General features: G+C 41.5%; 1 protein-coding gene across 2 annotated transcripts in view; it reads left to right on the top strand.

Annotated features, from left to right (window-relative positions):
- Positions 1 to 607: 607 nt before the first annotated feature.
- WFS1 (wolframin ER transmembrane glycoprotein) overlaps positions 608 to 20,924 on the top strand; it is a 29,977-nt gene continuing 9,660 nt past the window's right edge. Inside the window, exons 1-4 of one of the 2 annotated variants that reach the window (XM_054172288.1) lie at positions 608 to 771; positions 2,802 to 2,999; positions 17,571 to 17,653; positions 20,465 to 20,609. In XM_054172288.1, coding sequence (XP_054028263.1) covers positions 2,807 to 2,999; positions 17,571 to 17,653; positions 20,465 to 20,609 — 421 coding nt within the window. In that variant the 5' untranslated portion in view covers positions 608 to 771; positions 2,802 to 2,806. Of the gene's footprint in view, positions 772 to 1,182; positions 1,268 to 2,801; positions 3,000 to 17,570; positions 17,654 to 20,464; positions 20,610 to 20,924 lie in introns of those variants that run through there. The other variant, XM_054172289.1, reaches the window with a different exon arrangement.

Below are 20,924 nucleotides of genomic sequence, written 5' to 3'. Positions count from 1 at the left end.
ATGCTGGGAGGATGCAGCTCCCTGCCAGGCTCGGGGGATGCTCATCTACCCACTCCCGCTGACGGGGCACCGGCCCTTGTGGCCCTTGCCGCCTCCATGTTCTCTAGCAACAGGCACTTCGGCAAGCTGGCCCAAGTCCGCCCTCCTGCTCCCTAGGACAAGTTAAGGGCTCTGCTTGCGGAGAAAGGCTTTATCCGCGCCTCAGACAATTCAGAGCCGATGCCGTGGGAGGCCGCAAGGCAGCACTCGGCGGCCGCTCGGGACAGCCTCCCCAGATCAGCTCTGGCTGCCCGGCGCGGCCTGCTTCTCACGGCGACCGCCCTATGAACCCTTTCCAAAGACCGGGCACCGCCCCCGCTGCCCCACGCTGCCGCTTTGGAGGTACCCAAGCCCACCCCAGCTGTCTCTACCAAGCCCCCCTCCTCGTCCCCTATGGGCAGGCGGCTGCCGCACCTCAGGCACAAGCCGAAAAGCATCCACAGGCTCCGCAGCCCAAACAGCGCGCTGCCCCGCCCCGCCCCGCCCGCTACCCCCGGCGGCCCGCCTCCGTCTCTTTCTGCTCCTCCTTCTCCCGCAGGCTCCGCCCGGCAGCCGCGGAGCCCTCCCCGGGGAGCGGCGGGCTGAATGACAGCGGCCGGTAGGCGGGCCGGAGCCGCCCCGTAAGGGCTGCGGGCTCCCAGTGCGGCCCCACTTGGTTTTCAGCCGCTTCTGGAGCCGCAGAGAAAGTTGTCGCTGGGAGTCCGTGCTGGTGGCTTCACCCTGCCGGGCTCGGTGAGCATCTGGGGTGGGGACTCGAAGTGCCGGCCTGCCCCGCGCCGTGCTGCGGCTGCACTCCGGTGCTTCCCGGCCTTCCGGGGTGGTAGCCGCTGCTCCGGCACCTCTTGGCCTGGCGGGGAACGAGGCCGAGCAAACTCCGGCTCTGCCGTCCTATCTGTCTTGCCCGCCGGGAGCGGTTGGACGGCGGTAGTTGCAGAGTCACCGTCAGCAGCGGGGCTCGGCCGGCCCAGGCGGGTGTCCCGGGGCGGGGCGGCCCGCGGGTGGTCCCCGGTTCTTTCTGCTCTGCCGCCTGGCTTCTCAACTAGCCCGGGCTCCCCGAAAGTCTCCCCCTGCCTTCTCTGCCCGGGCATTTAGAAGAAATCCTAAAATCAAATCGAAGGGTTCGCTGCTCCACAAGTCTGAGTTAGGGAAAGTTGGTGGTGTCCTTTATAGGGCAAGTGCAGAGTGGCTTTGGGGACGGGAGTGTTTTTGCTGGCTAACTACCGCCGGGGTAAGTTTTTCCGGTTCCTCGCACGTGTTTTGCAGAGCTGCCTTTGTTGCTCGGCTCCCCTTTCTGGAAGGGGTCCGCCCCAAAAGAGTCGGGGTCTCGCTGTGCAGCGAACGCATCCTCAGCCGCTGCCGGCTGGGCAGGGCAGCCGCACCATGGCTGCCCTTGTTCCTCTCGCTTGCAAAACTCTAAGGTCAAGTTTAAAGCCAGAGGCAAAGTTAACTTTTGTGATTGTACAATGGTTAAAAATACTCCTACTGGTTTACTGGGAAAGTATTTTAATCTCTGTGTTTTGCTGGGACTGTTTGAAGGTTGAACGTGACTGCGTTGGTTTATTTATAACTTTAATGTAGAAACTTAATACAAGAACGGATTTACTTATATCAGTGAAATACTTTCTGGTTTAGGGAAGCTTAATTTTGACAAGCACGTTGTCTGAATTACAAGGAATGTGTTCTACAGCACGGATACTTTTAGCATCCTGTTGTCGTTTTCGTGTCCTTCAAGTGGAAGTTGTTGGCAGAGTTAAGTAGTGTCATTTTTATTTTGACTACTACTTTCATCTTTACAAGGATATCTTTAGGTCAGTATTTTGAACATGAACAATTTAAAAAAATGCAGCTTGTAAGCCAGAGACCTTCAGCAGTGTTCCTTGGAATTGCTTGACTTCAGGGAAGTTGCTGCGTGCTACACTGGCAGTGTGTGCTCACCTTGCTGCTTCCTGACTTGTAAAAGCTCAGATTTCAGTAAGCACTTTGATGAAAGTTTATTGATTTAGGGAACTTGGTACTGTAGAAAAGAGATCCTCTCATCGTTTAAGTGAGGAGTAACAGAGGAAGTTAAAAGGCTTTCTTTTGGAAGGAGTTGTAAGGCCCTTCTGTGCCTGCCTTAGTGGGATCTTTGTATGGATACTATGTTTTTTTGTAAACCTGGCTATAGTAGTAAATAAAGTCAGCTTATTTTGGACTGTGTATATTTCAGTTGGAAATATACATAAATAGTATCTTCGGTGGTGTCCCTCTTCTCCTTTGCAGTATCAAGAGTTCTACATCATCTTCACCTTTTCATCTTGTCCTTCTCTGTCACTTGACTAGGTGATGACCATTAATCAGGCTCTCGATATGAAGTGTATTTTGCTATCATTATAGATATGTCAATACTGTTCCATAAGAATTTAGGAGCTAGTCTTGCATGCATAAGTAGAACATTAGCTTCAAAGTAGTTACTTATATGCAGCATTTACAGGATTGATTCATTAATTTTAGCCTTTATCTACACTTGTAAAATCAATTCTTATTTAGTTAAGAAAACAGGCAGTGGCTGTTCTGGCACCAAGCTATATATGGTCAGACTTAGTCAACAATAGCTGCTCATGCCTGGAATGATTGAAGAATGTATAAATCTGTCTTGAAATTGCTGTCAGCCAATTTCTAGGCTTTTTGTTCCAGTAATTACACAAATATATTCATTTTTTTACTCTGATTTTATGTTGTAACCCTACTATCTGATAATAAATCAGTATTCTCTTCTTCTGCAGTTAAAATGAATTCGAATCCTGATCCCCCCTCAAGTCCCTCTCACCCTCAGACACAACTTGGAAGGTCCCAGCTGAACGCTGCTGCTGTGGACCAGGGTGAGAACAATCGGAGATCTGGACCATCTTCAAGAGATCCTGCAAGTTTTTCTTCGTCAGTTTCTGGCTACTCCTATAGCGGGGAGAAAGCTGAAAAAAATGGTATGTATGAAAGGAATTTTTATGCCAGTGTCTTCTGTCAAACTTTGGGAGGCTTTTTTTTTGGGGGGGGGGCTGTATATGTGTTCTAAACTCTGTGTAAAGAGACTCTGTAAAGTAGGAAAATAAATCTCTCCAATTTCTTTCAACATGTTGTTCTGGAGATTACTTTTGTGCTTATTTTCATGTTTTCCCAGCTAGTTTTTCTTATGTACAGAGCAACAGGAAGGAAGCTTGTTCGAAAAAATGGCAAGAATGAAGTGTAATTTGATATAATATCTTGACTTAATTTCTTTGGTTGGCTCAATCTCATGCTAACTGTATCTTTAATAGGAATTGTAATCTGGATGAGTAGATACAACTGTAATGTAAACTGAGGGAATAGTAAACTGACATATGAAACCAGAGCAGCATAAATGAAGATTAGCAGGTAGATAAGAAGTTGGAAGGCTCATGATACGCTCTGAGAGGCACAATGATACTTTTCTCCCCTTCACTGTGAAACCATTGAGTTTCAAACTCTGAAAACTGTTGAAATAAGAGAAATGCCTTGTGCAAAAGGTGGGAAGAGAAATGTTTGGCTTCTGTATTCAGTTGGGAGTTCCACTGTTAAACTGTTTTTAACCTAACACTTGTGCAAGAAGATCTTGTGTTCAAGGTGTAGTAAAATTACTGTGCTTTCTTCAAAATTGGGAGTCTGTAAGGCTATCCAGGAGTTTAAAATGTGTGAATATCTACAATGGCATGTGTCAGATGCAGCTGAGCTCTGCACAGTTCAGCCCGGTACTGTGGCTGTGTTGGCACATCTGCTGCTTGCACCCAATTCAGAGCTGACAGCTGGAACTTTCTGGGTCCTTTGTTACTAAAAGGCACATTCCAGGTGGAGGAGAATTTTGCTGGATGCCTTAATTTCTAACATGCCTCTGTGTACCATGACCAACTCGATCACCTCACCCACCTGTAAAAGAATTCAGCAACGATGGAGAATTGACATCTCTAACATTAATTACGTGACTATTCATTTAGGATCAGTGCTAACAGGTATGTTCTCTGCCTTTCTTCATTCTACAGTTTCTTAGCATGACTCAACAGGGAAAGAACAGGAATTGGGCTTTGTAATATGATTTGCAAGAGGGAAGTCCAGCTTTCTGCTGTTGATGCCCACTTTCACTCAAAATTCTGAAAATCAGCTCAAGCTATCAGTCTAGTGGTTTTTTTACACAGATTCTGTCAGGTATTCTTTTGCTAAATTTTAGATTTTCAAATAGTGGACTTTTAAATCATACTGAGTTTTGTCTTGGTTCTCTTTACAGACCTTTGTATTTACTGATGACCCCTGTGTAGTTTTGTGTTGTGCCCCTATAAAAGATTATTTTTGAGCGTTGATACATTTCTTCATTTCAGTTTTGACTCATTTCTGGTTACTCTAAATCTTTTCCCATGAAAATCTTCACAGTGTCTGGTGCCACTGTTATTACCCTTTTCATCCCCCTCTGAATATATGCTGCTATTTAATGCTTCATGATGAGTTACTGTTTGCCACCATGTCATGCTGGAGTCTTAACAACCCGGGATCTCAGTGGATTTAGATCTTCATCCAATATTTTCTTCTACAGTTATTTTACATTTATGTCACTTGTCATAATACTAACAGCTTCTAGAACTGAAAACTCATTTAAAAGAAAGGAAGCAGATGATTTTTATTCCACCCACTTCAGTGTGTAGGTCATCAGAACTTAAAAATGGGGATTGCAGTAGGACTTCAGAAAGAAGTGCAAGTAGAGAAGTACAGGTTCAGTCAGGTATGTGTATATGGAAACTAATGTCATGTCTCAAACCGAAAATGGGCATTTCAGCAATTTTCCAAATGTGTGACCTGACAAAGAAGTTGTTGCTTGGAATCATTAGAGCCTTCACCAATAAATAATATTCAAGTTGCTGATTAGACCTGGGAAGAGTGAAGGATCTGGTCTCAGCTGTGACGTGATGTGGTTGTGTAGAAGGGCACATGCACTAGATGTTGTGGAAAGGGCTCTTCTGACTTCTTTCTTGAGAGATTAAGAAATCTAGTTGCTTTTAATAGATACTGTGTGTCAGTATGATAATGACTGTAACTGAAGGAGGACAGGAAAGACCAGCACGTTGCTGTACAGAAAGCTATTGTAATATATGTTATTGAATAACCTGAATGCTCCTCATCATTGGTGACTGAAATATCTTGCATGAAATTCTGCAACTTTAAATTTGTAGTAGAAGTAATTTATTTTGTAGTAAGACAGCTATGCTTTTTTTGAGAATTGATAACAAGTAACAAAGGTTACTTTGTCCTAGGCTGTATTAGACAGGGATTTGCCAACAGATAGAGGGAGGTGATCCTTCCTCTCTGCTCAGCACTGGTGAGGCTGCACCTGCAGTGCTGTGTCCAATTCTCAGCTCCCAATACAAGAGAGACATGGACAGACTGGAGTGTCCAAAGAAGGGCCACTAAAACAGCAAAGGTGCTGGAGCATCTCTCCTGTGAGGAAAGGCTGAGAGAGTTGGGATTCAGCTCAGAGAAGAGAAAGCTCAGGGGGATGTTGCCAAGTATCTGTACTTACTTAAAGGGAGAGTGCGAAGAGGACAGAGCCAGGCTCTTTCCAGTGGTGCCCAGTGACAGGACCAGAGGCAGTGACCACAAACTGGAACACAAGTGGTTCCCTACAAACATCAGGAGACACTTCTCTTGTTTTGGTTTTGTTTGTTTGTTGGTGTGGATTTGTTTGTGTTTTTTGCTATGAGGATGACCCAGCACTGGCACAGTGATGACCAAGCATTCAGAAGCCATCTGGATATGGTTCTGGGCAACCAGCTGTAGGTCACCCTGCATGAGCAGGGGAATTGGAGCTCTGGTGACCTCCAGAGGTCCCCTTCAACCTCAACCATTTGGTGATTCTTGCCAAGGTATCTGTGTTTTGTGATCTGTTACTTTCTCTTCTGGTCTTTACTTGTATATGCTGTGTGTAAGGCTATAGCATCAATGTGAATGCTAAGCAGTTCTCCTGGAAGCACCCAGCTCCTGCAGCATTATCCAAATTAATGAATACCCTGGCTCTGACTCAGTAAAGCACTTAAGCACACATATCCTCAGCTGCACAGGTAGTTCATTTGGATTAAACTCCTATACTATAGTTGTGTTTTTTTCTTGGCAATCTTTCAGTCTGTCTCCTGCTAATGTATCATTAAGTAGTCTTTTTGTTACTCTTTGTATAATTCATTTCACCATGGGAGGTAACAGGGCTTTAAGAATTTATTGTGCAAATCAAATCTGAATTTAATGATGTATTTTTTTCAGTTGTTGAGCTTGGGTTTGTTGCTTTGGAAAAGAACAGGAGAGTTTTCCTATTTCTGTCCAAAGCCATTGCATTCTCTAGAGGGCTTCTGCCTGTGTCAGTTATTGTGGGTTTGTGTGTGTGTATGTGTGTGTTGGGAATGGAATAAATATCAATACATCAACTCTTAAAATAATAATAATAAAAATATTGCTCCCTCAAGGATGTTTCTGGACAGGAAGTTCATTAGTCAGCAAAGCATATACACTACTAAGTAGGGCTTCTGAAATTTTAAAAACATTGAGTCATCAGTACTCATGTAAGCAAATTACAGGCATGCTGCCAGTTGCTTAAGCAAAGAAATTCTGTCATTATTTTAATAGTCTGTGCTGAGAGGAACATGGCATCTAGCAAGGAAGACCAGTGACTGCTTGGTAATAAAGCCAGGTGAAGTTGAAACAGACTGAGACTCAAATCTCCTAAGACACTTCTGTGCCTCCCAGGTGCACAGACTCCTTAATTTCTGTCCAGGTACTACATGCTTTTTGGCAGCTGTATTTCATCTACTCCTTCTTTCAGACACAGCCCTAGAGAAATGTGACAAGAAATAGCTCAAATAAAAGGTCTGGAGCTCTCAATGCCAGATTCTCCTAGCAGGGTTAAAAACATTCTTGTCAGTGGAACCATTTCCTCTGTGTACACAAAGCAGAGCTAGGAAAAAAAAACACCTTCAATTCAGTTAGCACCTGAGTATCAGAATACAGCTGCTGTTACTGCAGTGTTTTTGGAAGAGACAGGAATCCACACTTCAGGTAAGCTGAGCTAGAAAGGAGCTTTCATTGTCCTGGTGGATGTTTCCCTTTTGATTCAGGTGAAAAGAAAGCAGAATTGAGAGAAACCTCTCACAATATTACAGTGATCAGATATTTGCCTGGGATGTCTAACTGCTTCAAGTCAGCCATAGTGGTAACTTGAACTGGGCTGACTGGGTTGAATTTAAATTAGCAAATAAAAGAGGACATCCTTGGATAATAGAGGAATCTGTGAGGCATTGTGAAGGAGAGAATTTTTTTTATGTGGATGAAACAGATTTTGTGTTTCTACATCAATGACATACATTTGATAGCCAGTAAGGTCAGAGAGGAGGAATCAGGTAGGAATTCAAAAGTGAGAGTTTGGCAAGTCTTGAGAGCATTGCAGAACTAAATTTCAGTGCTTGAAGAAACTTCCCTTTGTTAAGGAATTAGTTTTTGTTCTGTTTTTGATGTTAAGGAAATAAGCACAGATCTCTTCCAACCTGGTTTATTCTATTCTGTTCTTGCTCTAGAACTGAGAACGCACAGGGAAGGTATTTGTACTGAGAGCTTTGCAGACAGAAACCAGCTTCTCATGTCCTCTTTGTAGAGTGCAGAGTTCTGCTTGTTTTTAGGAAGGTTATGAAGGGTTTTTTTGTGTCTCTTGGAATTATTTTATAAATTGTGTCACCTGGAATTCATAAACAGTGCCCAAAATGTCCTCTGTAAACAGTTTACTGTGCGTTGTAACAAAGTACAACAGTGCACCTCCAACACATTGCTAAAGGATAGCTAACAAATAGAGAACCTCTCTAGTTTGCAAATATTTTCTGAGTGTTAGTCTCTTCCACTTTGGATTACGAAGAACTTTTCCTTCAGAGCTCTCTTTTAACACTTGTGGGTGTGTTTTTTTCTGGCAGTTTACTTGTACAGCCAAACTCTTGAGGCAAAGCGAAATGTTTGTGCAAAGCCTGAGGAAATCAGAAAACTCTGTGATTGTTAGAAAGGGGATGATTATGCATTGAAGAATTAATTACTTAGCAATTTATCTGTCAATTTATTAATGCCCCTTCAAAATTTACCTGTAGTTACTCAGGCTTCTGGAAAACTCATCTGCTAAGCATTGCTGTGGGAGAGAAAGGATTCCATCAAAACAAGAGTTAATAACTGTATTTTCAGTTAAAATTTTGGGATGTAGTCATAGTACAGGATAATGGGAATTGGCTTTTTGAGGTCTGCTGCTGCTGTTAAGGCATGGTGGTGGTTTTACTGTATGTGGGATTAGGACTGGGTACTCATTTATTTGAGAAGAGATTCTCCACCTTTGCCTCATTCCCATTACTGCTGGGTTGGTGGTGGGACATGGTGATTTCTTCAAACCTTTATGATTCTCTGAGAACAATTTTGTGTTCACACAATGAACCAGATTAAGGCAACTGTCCTAGCTCAATCTTCCTCCATTACTTTTCAGGTGGATCAACTTCCTGACCTGTGTCAGTTGATGATAACAGTTTGTTCCAGGGTGTTAGGAGGATAGAAACGAGCAGCCAAAGGGTAGAAGGGGAAGAACTATAATAAATTCTATAATGAAATAGGAGTTGCTCTGTAAATCATTTGGTGGTGCCAAGGGCTCAAGGTTCCTACTGTACACATTAAAAGATTTAATCTAAAAAAAAAAACAACCACCTTTTAATTTAGTTTCCTCTAAAAGGAATCCAGTAGGTGTGTTCCACTGTGCAAACAAAATGCCTTAAATGGGAACAGTTAGAAAATTAAAAACACATGCCTCATGTGAACCAGTTCTCTAAAGTAAAGCATCTGAATCCATCATTAGCAAGAACTGCTGAGTTCTGGAGATATTTTGTGGTGGCCTTGGAGGAAAACATTTGGAAGTACTGCATCCATCTTCAGAGAAAACTGCAACAAATTCCTGGTAACACTGCAATAATGGAGAGACTTGGAACTGTTAGGCCCACTTCATTGCAAAGTTAGAAGGTGAGACTGCAAACAGTACACTGAGGAATAAAAACAGTCTTTTGCAGAGGAAGTTAATTATTAGGAGTGCTTACTAAGTATGGTAATAAGGCACTGTGGACTTACAAAATGGTTGGGGTGAGCCTTTTTAAAGGCCTACTCTATTTTGATGATGAGCTAATGAACTACTGGAGTGTCTGTGTGGCACAGAATTGCTGAAATTCCACTGAGCACCCACAAAAATCTGTGGACTTGGTGAAGTTTATGATCTCAACTCTTTCTCACCTAGATTTCCTGCAGGTTGCATTTGTCTTCTCTTGGGTTTTTTGGTGGGGAGGGTTGCTAATGGTGATTATCAGCTGAGAAATGACAAAAATCCTACATATTTTTAAACTCTCAAGTTTTGGAACATTACATTTATCCAAATTGATCCATAAAGGGTTTAATTAGATGCCTGCCTGCATGGAAAAATCATTAGTTGTGTGTAAAGTTATTTTAATGACTTTAACTGATCAATGTACAATAGTAGCTGTGATAGAAAGAAATGCTCTTTAAGAATAGTTTTCCTTCGACTTGGAAAACCTATAGTCTCTATCATATCATCACTCTTAATCTTGTACCTACATGCTTGCTTTTTTTTATTGCTCTCCTGACAATTTGCCTTTGTTTTGTGGGGGTGCAGAAGTTGCTCCCTTTCAATTGGATGCTATTTGATGACTTGCACCTGTGGTGTGCCTGAGACTATTATGGTATTTACAAATGCATTGCTGCTCCCAGAGAAAGCAGAGTCCTAGGCTTCAACACCTCGGTAAACAAGTGTTACTCTCTTCTCTCCCATCCCTGTTACCACCTTAAAAATAGAATGCCTGGCTATGCTAATATCAATAGTTTCAACTGTTCTTGTGGCAAGCAGGGTCACCTTAAGATCTAATCATGGATGCTGAAGTGCACAGGAGGAAAACATGCAATGTACTCTGAATTGTACCAAGCCCGTATATTTCAGTTAAGAATCCAGCAGGCTTCTGAATGTATGAGAGAATTCAGAACACATAGATGAGCAAACAAGCATCTAAAGTGAATAAAGCCTTTGATCAAAGCATGTTGTACAAAGCATATCTCCCTCTCCAGTGAGTTCCTTTGTGTCATTTTATTCTGTATGTACAGATCATGTTTATGATGTGGTGCTTGATGCCTGCTTTTAAGTGGGATGTCAGTTTTGCCAGAAACTTTACTCCTACATGGGTACCGCCACACAATACCACTGAACTTCTGGAGCTTGAGGAAAGCGAGTAGGAGGATTTTTCTAGAGACTCAAACTGGCTCTGCTGAAAGCTCAACAATCCAGTGACACACAGAAGCTATTCAAATCTGCATTTTTGTTACAAAAGGTACAGATTAACTTTTTCTAAAAGCACATTGATAACAGACATCCACCTGTGGATGAGCAGTCCAGATCTTTTTTCCTGAAAGAAGGAAAGAGATTGGATGCCTTTCCCTTGGGAGATATACTTGCATAGCATCTGCGAGCAAATGGAAGGGTTTTTATTTTATCATTAATATGTGTATTCCTTTGCTGAGATTCTGGAAAGATTATTTCATAGTGAAAACAAAATCTGTAATGAAATACCTGCATTATTTACTTTGGGCTTGCATTCTCCTTGCTTGCTACCTACCATGTGTTATAAAACAAGAGGACACAGTCTCAAGCTGTGCCAGGGAAGGTTTAGGCTGGATGCTAGGAAGAAGTTGAAGAAGTTCTTCATAGAAAGAGTGAATGGCCATTGGAATATGCTGCCCAGGGAGGTGGTGGAGTCACCATCACTGGAGGTGTTTAGGAAGAGACTGGATGGGGTGCTTGGTGCCATGGTTTAGTTGATTAGATGGTGTTGGGTGATAGATTGGACTCGATGATCTCAAAGGTATTTTCCAACCTGGTCTGGTCTATTCTATTCTAAAATCTATATTTCAACAGTGTAAAAGTTTCTTCATAGTAGAAATTGAGCTGTTGGTAAAAATCCCCAAGAAAATTATTTTCTATAGCTAGTGTCTTAATTTGTGAACTTAAATTAAATCTATGTGGTCTTCTAAACAAATGAAGTGTTTCATGATTGTGACAGGCTGTTATTTGTGATGTTTCAGTCATACTGCCTCTCTTTGATGATTACAACACATAGTTGTATCATAGTTTTTAACTGTATAGTGAGGTCTCTACTGACTTCATAAGAAGCTATAACAGCATCTCTTTCTGAATGTACCCTACCAAAGGTAAGCATTGGAGCAATACTGAGCAAGACTGATGAAAGCTGAGGAGTGGGAGACAGAATTCCCTTATAGCAGTGGTTTGCAAATCCCAGTCACTTGGCCAGAGCCATAAAATGCCACCCTTCAAAGCAGTCTGCAAATAGAGTTTTTGCAGGTGCATTGTCTTTAGCAGCCGAATGCTTGGCTTTTAAGAAGCCTATTTGTCTTTGTTTTGCTATGACCTTAGCTTTACAATGATGCATTCTTATTTCTAAGAACTTTTTCTCCTCCTGCCTTTTTTTCCATCTGTCTTTGTTTTTGCATATGGCTGTAGCAGATTTCTTGCTTCTGACACTCTTATCTGGGTACTAAATCTAACTTGCTGTTGCAAGAGAGCCCTCTTGAACTAGGTTCTGTGCATTGCCCAATTAGAAGCAATTCTTGTCATGGTTTTTCTGGCCAGTTACCTCATGAGGTTTATTTATTAGATGTGTTGATGTGTGATTGAATTACGGTGTCTATTGAATGTGATACTTTCTGGGAGGTAGTTGAGGTTATTATAGCTGCTTTTTGCTGGTCTGATTTTTCTCAGTTTGTCTTATTGTGATGTTTATTCAAACAAAAGATCAAGGAAACTTCATTTAAAATCCTCTATTTAAAAAACAACCCTAAAATTTTCAGGATCAGTCTTGAGATAGATTGCTTATCATCGCTTGGCTCACTTTACTGGGCCAGCTTTATCAATTTTCACCTGTAGCAACTGTCAAATCTTCTCATGAAATGCTAAAAATACGTATGTACTTTTCTAGGTGTATATTTGGTGAGCCTGGAAGTGTGTTATCACAGGCCAGGACTGCATGTGTCAGATGTATTGTGCATGCACTTGGCTCTTTCTGACTGTTTGCAGTCACTTCAGGAACACTTGTTTCATCAGTATAACAGGATGGCCAATGCAGAAATCTTGCTTCATATCTTGTCATTGCAGATCCTTTGTTCTCCCCAACATATGGGGTTTTTTCCTCCTCCTCCTTCATGTCCTTGTCACTTTTTTTTTCCCTGAGCCCAGATGAATGCTTGTTGTCATGATCATATAAAGTGTGTATGCCGTACAGGCTTCCTTCATACACTTTGTGTGGGTGTTGCTTAATGCATTAATCTTTTGTTCAGCAGAGTTTCCATGCAGCTTTAATATTCACTTGTAAAACCTGTAATTTCTTTTAAGCTTATGTATTTCAAAAGAATGCTTTCTCTTCATTATTGCTTTTTGTCTGAGAAACTGCTTTCAATTTTCCTTTTGTCCTGTTCCAATTAGCTTTCCACTGTTCAAAGCATTTGGAAGTACTCAGCTTCTGTTTGTGAGGAAAAAAAACTATGTAAGATTAATCTTCCCTCTTTTTGTGTTAAAAATGTTAAGCACTAGTACCTTGAAATCTCACTTGGACCAAACCCTACGATGTTAATTTGAGAGGTAAGGGACAGGAATTGCACGCTGACACAGTGCTGTATTCTTAAAAGAACTGCAGTGTTTCCTTTTGCAACATTTCCTATTTTTGATCAAAACCTAACAGAAACGGTAAAAATGCCTGTCTACAACTACCTAAAGGGAGGTTGTAGCCAGGTGGAGGTTGGTCTCTTCTCCCAGGTGGCCAGCACCAGAGCAAGAGGACACAGTCTCAACCTGTGCCAGGGGAGGTTCAGACTGGATGTTAGAAGTTCTTCATAGAAAGAATGGCCATTGGAATGGGCTGCCTGGGGAGGTGGTGGAGTCACCATCACTGGAGGTGTTTAGGAAGAGTCTGGATGGGGCGCTTGGTGCCATGGTTTAGATAGTGTTGGATGATAGGTTGGCCTTGATCTCAAAAGGCCTTTTCCAACCTGGTCTGGTCTATTGTATTCTATTCTGCATGATGAATTCCCACTTAAACCCATAGCAGCAAAGCTGGACTCAAAATTGGCATCTTACTTTACACAGTCAATGTGTAAAGTAATGTATAAGATTTCAGAAAGTAAACAGTAATCTTTAGTTTCTATCAGCCTGTCTCTTCTGGAGTTGTAAAGTATACTTCTTACTAGTAAACAGAAATTATTAGTAATGTTTTGATAACATCTTTGAAGTCTTTCAGCTAATAATATGCAGCTTTAAATACAACTGTGAAATGCCTGCAAGACTTTATCAGTTTCATTGTAGTGAGTCTTCTTTAATAAGTGCATTATTAAAGTAGGGTTTAAGTGACAGCTTTAACCTGTTCAATGAAAAGCCTGAATTTCAAAAGTAGGCATTTCTGTAGACTTTCAGAGATTTTAATGCTTTCTTTAGCATGAGGACATAAATTCAGCAGACTCAGAAATACATCTGATTCCTCCTTTGCAGATCACAATTTTTTTTCCCCACTTCTTTTTTCCAATGGCATAGTAAAAATTAAAGGATGCCATATCATTTACCTTAAGATTTAACCACACATGAAAATAAATAATGATGTCATTGTTCCAATATCCACTGATTAATTTGTGTCATCTGTCTGTATGAAGGCAGAATTAGCTTGTTTTGTAAATTAGGAGGTGAAGCACAGAGCAGCCTTATTCATAGAATGGCTTGCATTGGAAGAGGCCTTAAAGATCATCTAGTTCCAAGCCCCTGGCATGGGCAGGGCCACCTTCTACTAGACCAGCTTGCTCAAGGCTTCATCCACCCTGGCCTTGAATTGCTGCAAGGAGTGGGTATCCATGACCTCTCTGGATAACTTGTTCCAGTGTCTCACTACCCTTACTGTAAATATTACTTTTTCCTGATGACAAAATACAGTTTACATAGTGTCTTGGTGGCAGGGTAGGAGCTACAGTCAATTATGAAGCGTTACCATTCCATGTTCTGGTCCTGTCTTAATTTGCTTCTCATATGTATGCAGTGTGCTCCCTAGAATTTGCCTGCTTTCACTTGCCTGCTTTCAGCTGAATGACTGCGATGGTGGTGAACCTTGAATAACTGATAGCCTTCGTTGACTTACATAAACACACCTGACACACAACAGCTGGTGAAGTCTATTTTAATTGTCATAAAAGATGCCTGAACTTTTGCAAAATGAATGTTCCTTTCTTCTGGAAATTTTTATGTTCAAGACAGTGAAATCTGACATTAAATAGGCATGAATTTCGAGCAAAGCTGGAAAATAAAAGCTTCTACTGACAGCCTTTCTCTTGCGGTGTTCTTATGTGGGTGGAATACACATCAAGACATTTTCTGACTGAAAACACGCTCAAGATCAAGGGTGATAAGTTATAAATCACCACTTTTAAAGCTTTTTTTTATGGTGGGTGCATTATTTTTTTTGTTCTAGTGTTGAGCTGAATTGAAGAAAGTGTATGTTGTCCATCCTTGTTCCAAAACATCCTTTGACTGTGGTTTGGACTTTTTACCCTCAGAGACTGACCTAAATAGTGTAAGAAAAAATTAATTGATACGGCAACCATGAAACTTGAGTTGTTCATGCTTTATCCTTATTTATCCTCTTGCTTATCCTTTAAGAGCAAGAGGACACAGTCTCAAGCTGTGCTGGGGAGGTTTAGGCTGGATGTTAGGAAGAAGCTCTTCCCAGAAGGAGTGATGTGCCACTGGAATGGGCTGCCCAGGAAGGTGGTGGAGTCACCATCACTGGAGGTGTTTAGGAAGAGACTGGATTGGGGTGCTTGGTGCCATGGTTGAGTTGATTAGATGGTGTTGGATGATAGGTTGGCCTTGATCTCAAAGGTCTTTTCCAACCTGGTTTATTCTATTCTAAGCAAAGATATTGCTTGATGTGGAGCACTGCATTACTAAAGCTATTTTAAGTTTCATACCTGAAATGCTCCACAACCTCCTGTTCTGCTCATGCCCTGGAACTAGAGGAACCACCCTGTATTCTGCTTTTAATGCCTTCTTAACAAACAGACAGACATCTGAACAAGGGATAGAAGGGGACAGGGCCATGCCCCGCTCCTAGGGTGTGGCAAGTGGAGCAGGGGAGAAAGGAAGCTTGCCAGAAAGCCACCTTTCTTATTAGGGCTTACATCAGTTTAGCAAATTGCTTTTTTGTGTGTGTTTAAATCCAAACACTGACTTCTGAGTGCTGCCTCCTATATTGCTTTATGCAGAGAATCACCAAAATATTAGTGGTCACCTCTTCTCAACGTGTGAAAAATGCTAAACAGGGAGGTGGTGGGGAGGGGGGAAATCTATAGCCAAGGCTTGCTGCAGAAGTTGTGATGCAGAGTTAATGGACAGGAAAACACAAGAAGAAACAAAATTACTGCATGTCCTGACTTAGTTGGGTGGGGTAGACAGACAAATACTATGTATCTTTCAAAGAATGTGCTCTTTCTTCTAACTTCTTGTTTATTGTAAGCAGAAAGCCCCTGAGTGATGTCTTTTGGTGTGAGTGGTGCCTTTTGGAAAAGAGGCTTCTGACTTGTTTAGAGTTCCACTCTGTTGGTTATATATCAAAGTAAGGAGATTAAGTGGTTACTTTTGCTGAGATGCTGTTTGCCTATGTTACAATAATATTTTTACAACTTTCTGAAAAGACTGAGCACTAAATGAAAATTATTTTTCACTATATGCCTTGTTTAACCAGACAACATGTTATAATCTGCTGTTATTATTTTTCCAAGTGGAGCTTGGCAGACAAAACTGTAGCATGATGAAGGAGAAAACTCACTTCATGGTTTGCTGTTGTTAAAATATATCCATTTTAATGAAAGCATTCACTTGGAGCCTGCTCTTGTTTGGAAATAGTACCAGGGATGTTAAAGAATGTTAGTAGCCCTGTTCTTCAAGAGATTATTTGGAATAGGGTTTGTTTCTTTCTTCCTTCCTCCCACCCTTTTTGAAAGCACCGATACTGAATGGCACCTCAGTTAGCAGGGCTGCTTACAAGCTTCTGTTATTGCTGCCCAAATTAGGTAGAGATTGAAGTCTGTAATCCTGAGTGAATGCCAGAAAGTTTCTCTTGGCCACTTTCCTGCATTTGGAAGCTCTCCTTCCAAACCACACTTTCCATGCTTTATCTTCAGTGTGCAGCTACCAACTGTCATGGTGGGTTTGGTGGCCTTGTAGGGTATTGTGGTGTATAGGGATCAAGCTTTGGTGCTTACCATTCAGTTTGGGTCTTTCTAACTACAATTAGGCTGACTGGTAAAGCTTCTACTCTGACTCAGTGGTCTTCTCTTTTCTTGCAATTGCCCAGCTAAAAGTGTACAAAATGCCTTGATTTTTCTTTCTAAAATTCTTCCAAACTAATTTGTGAGAAGTCACCTCAGAAGCAGCAGTTCTGGCCTTTTCCAGCTTGTCCATTAAACTCACTCTTCACTCAGGTAGCATGCAGCACAGTGTTCTTCACAAACAGTGGATGTCATACAAAGCTCTCAAGATTTTTGTTCTTTGATTAACCAGGGGAGCAATATGATAGTTTTGAAGAAAAAAATAAAGTGTGTATAGAGTAGGTAGCAGGGAGAAAAAATTGGTATGAGTGTGCAACCTCAAAAAACAGTGAGGTTTATGAGGTGTAATCATTGTTAGTTTGTGTGCTGCAAAGACTGAGTAGGTGAGCTTTCACATGTACTGCACATGAGGTAAAGGTTGGTTAGTTTTCCAGCACTTCTGAAGTCTCCACTACTAAATAAAGAGGCTGCCAGGTGAAAGGCTGAAGTGCTATCAGGAATAACAGCACAAACCTGATCCATGCTACATGTTACAGAGAGAGTGATTGCCCATTGGAATGGGCTGCTGGGGGAGGTGGTGGAATCGCCATCACTGAAGGTGTTCAGGAGGAGACTTGATGGGGTGCTTGGTGCCATGGGTTAGTTGTTTAGGTGGTGTTGGATTGGTTGATGGGTTGGACGTGATGATCTTGAAGGTCTCTTCCAACCTGGTTTATTCTATGTATATTCTATGTTCCACATGTGCTCATATTTATCCTAATAAATATTCTTCTGTTGAGAAATTAATTCTGTGGTAATAAATGAGAAGCTGTAAACTCTGTATGTGAAACCCCGTGGCAAGTCCCAGATTACAAGGTATTTGTAATGATAAATAGGCTGAAGTATAAACACTGAGTTTCAGTGTAAATATTATAACAAGTTGATTTCCACTGTTCTTGCAAAGCACTTGTGATGGATTTATTTTTAGCTCTAGTCTTTCAATCTTTAAGCACATATAGCAATTGTTTATAAAATATTTTCAAATATTGCTAGTAAACAGTTTTCTTTATCAAATTAATTTATAGAGGGCATGAAAGAAGAAACTGAAGTGCTCTTTGAGGAACTGCTTGAGAGGGCCAAAGCTGGAGAACCAAAAGCACAGACAGAGGTAATTATAGATGCTCTTTGTCCAGTCTTGTTTGCTCTCAATCCTAAAAATAGCACTGCCTGCTGCAGAGCTTCTATCTCTTCTTTAGTCAAATTGTGTCTGTTTTGATCTTAAAGTATACAAAGAAAGGTGATGCCAAATGGTTTCTCTGCCTTTAGAAATGCTGCTTGCGTGGGAGTGTTGCTGGCTTCAGGTCTGATTCTTGAGTAAGCCTTTAGAACACCCATGGAAATGGGAAGGATAGGCTGAGAACATGAAGAAGGTACAGAACTGCTTTTGCCTACTTTATAAAAGAAAGTGCCAGAGTTACTTTGAAGGAGTGCAGATAAGGACTGTTCAAATTCTGTTGGTTCAGCACTACAATGTATTGGAAGACACCAGGATTCCTAGGCTGGACTCTGTGGAATAAACTACCCTTCGGGTGCTTTAGGAGGAACAGAGCTTGGTTGATGCTTTGCTCTCGTACTATTTCTTGGTTGAACTAGCACAATTTAGAAAAGAGGCCCCTTGTTTCTCGAAATTTAGCTATGTTTGCTTGTGTAATGGCTGATAGAACTGAATTGATAATGCCTGTACTGTCCCTTATTGTGTTAGCACTTCAGGTGTCCCTTAGGCATTAGAAAAATTACAACCATTTTCTGCTGCATTCCATTGTCTGGTGTATTGGTCTAGTATAAATAGTTTTAAATTGTTTAGAAGGGGTTTAATTTGTTTAATGTGGTTAGTGTTTTACTTGAGCATTCTTTTCCAGCCTCAGTTTTGATGACAAAAGGGAGTGGTTATTTCTCCTACACACACCTTTGTGGTTTGAGTTTTTCCCCAAAGACTGCTAATTTTTCTACAAATGAAAATAAGAGGGGATAAGAAAGAAATCCTTTTAAAGCTGGTTTAAAAAGGCATTACCGAGCTCTATCCCCACTCTACCTCGACTTGCCTGAGGGGCAGGCTGTCCTTGGACCTGTAACCTGAGACAGAGACAGATTCCTCACCTTTGAAACAGCTGGTGGCATTAGGCAGGATGAAGCTTTACCCTTGAGGGGAATCACTGCTGTAAAATCCACATTTTTGCCCCATTCCTCCACACAGAAGCAAATCCCATCAATGTTCTTTCAGGGCGTAACTTCTGGTTGGGTAAGAAACAGCTTATGCACACGTCGTAGGCTTAGATTACATATGTATGAATATATTGATTTCACTTCCATTCCCTCCCTTTAGCTCTCCAGCTGTGTATACTTTCTATTCCTACACAATGATAGGATTCTTGTCATAAGATCCAGCAGAAAGTCTTGTTTCAGTTTGTGCTCAGGATGAATTTGACAGCCTGAAAGGATCCCTGAATACAGTTATTTCTTTTCTATGAAATCAGATTCCCCATGACTTGAGGAAAGGGAACCTCCAAAAATATGTTTTCTCTGTTGTTGGAACTAGATGATCTCGAAGGTCCCTTCCAACTCAAACCATCCTATGAGTCTATGAATGCATCCTTTTAGAACTGATTAGGAAAACTTGGTTCTATTTTGTACCTTTGTTGGAGTGGGAAGCTGAGACGGCACTGTTGTATTGTTTGCTAATAACTCAAGAAATCACTTGATTCATTGGCTCGTAGTTATTACTATGAGTTTATTCAAAAGAAGTCCAGTAATGACTATGGAAATAAATGCACTGAGTGGCTGTCAACCTGCACTACCCTTGCTTTATGTAGCTCCTTACTGAGAAATAGCTGTGCAGCAATTATGTAAATGAGACACCCACAGCTGGGATTCTGTAATTGAGAAAAGGCAACTCTGTATCTTTAATTGGAGGATCTCTGCAAGGGGGCTGCTTGAGATAGCCACCTTGGTTAGCAAGGCCCACAGGTGAGAGCAGCCTTTGGAGAAGTACAATATGAAAGCATGATAAGCTGTTACCAGCTATGACTTCTTTTCACCATATTAGCTCATGGGAAAGAGAAAGTCCCAGATTGGTACAATGACAAATCTGAGATTAATACCTTTTCTCATCAATTCTTTCTCCTTTGATTGCTGCAGGCCAGAGCTTTGCAGCCATCTTCAGGTGGCTTTGTGTAGGAGCTTTGCTGTGACAGTGTAAGGTAGCTGTAGCACATGGCTTGTTCAGAGGGACCTGGCAGGTCTTCCAGGAGTACTGCACAGAAAGCCTTGATTCTTTGTTAGGGGATGTGGAGGGGGGCATCTTTCCACTACCAAAACTTATAGCATACACAAAAACTTGTCATTCTGTAATCAAAATAAAGGGCAATATTTTTCTGGGTGCTCAGATTTTGAGAATGTGTTCTGTAGGGGTTGTTTGTTTGTTATGGTTTGTTTATGTTTGTTTGGGTTTTGTTTGTTTGCTTGTTTGTTTGTTTTGAGAGAGAGTTGATGATTAAATATCTGAATGCCACTGGCACCAGGATATTAAACTTATTTTTTGTGTTTCTACAATGAGGCTAGCAGTGTTGTCTGTCTGTTGTTGGGGGCGGGGGGAGAGGGACGGAAATCAAGGTAACTTTTACAATTAAAGAAAACTTTCCACACCAGGAGCTATACCTGGTTCTGCTAGATGCCTGAAGACAAATGGCAACTAATTCATTGACCTGGCCAAATGTGTTGTCATTCTGATTTGCTTCAAGCTCTGGAAACTGATCCTTCCCTGCAGAAGATCAACTTACAGCTATGTTCCTCAGCGCTAGGAGCAAATGTTTTGACCTTTTGTTCAAAGAACTTACTCTAGCCAAGTGCCAGAGTGGGAGGAGAGAGACAGAGTAGGGTGTGTTTCAGTAATTGAAGGAATTCTGTTCCTTATTTATTCTAGGTGGGGAAACACTTCTTAAGATTAGCAGAAGAGGAGGATGAAGAACTTAACAGTTGTAGTGCTGTTGACTGGTTCATCCTTGCTGCTAAGCAAGGTCGAAGAGAAGCTGTCAAACTGTTGCGTAGGTGCCTGGCAGACAGAAGAGGTATGGCTCTCTGAGACTTCATATTTGCTCCTCCCATTTTATCTGAATTAATCCTACATTAATTTTAACACTGAAGAGGGGTGAAAATATGATGGGAGTGTGCCCGGCAAAATGATATTAGTAGCTGCTTGGCAGCCTGTTCAAACAGGTAGTCTAAAAAGCACTAATTGCTGATACTGCTCATAAAAGCATTTCTATTAATCACTTGCTCAAATTCCTTAATGGAATTCATGCCTGTTCTTCCCCTTCTCACCTTTCATTGAAACTTCTTTTCTTTGACTGTGAAGGTCATATATAACCACACACCACCTACGT

The sequence above is a fragment of the Dryobates pubescens genome, chromosome 23 (assembly GCF_014839835.1).
Source record: "Dryobates pubescens isolate bDryPub1 chromosome 23, bDryPub1.pri, whole genome shotgun sequence".
NCBI lineage: Eukaryota > Metazoa > Chordata > Aves > Piciformes > Picidae > Dryobates > Dryobates pubescens.
The sequence above is the reverse complement of the archived record's forward strand: the minus strand, read 5'-3'. Positions and strand labels throughout refer to the sequence as shown.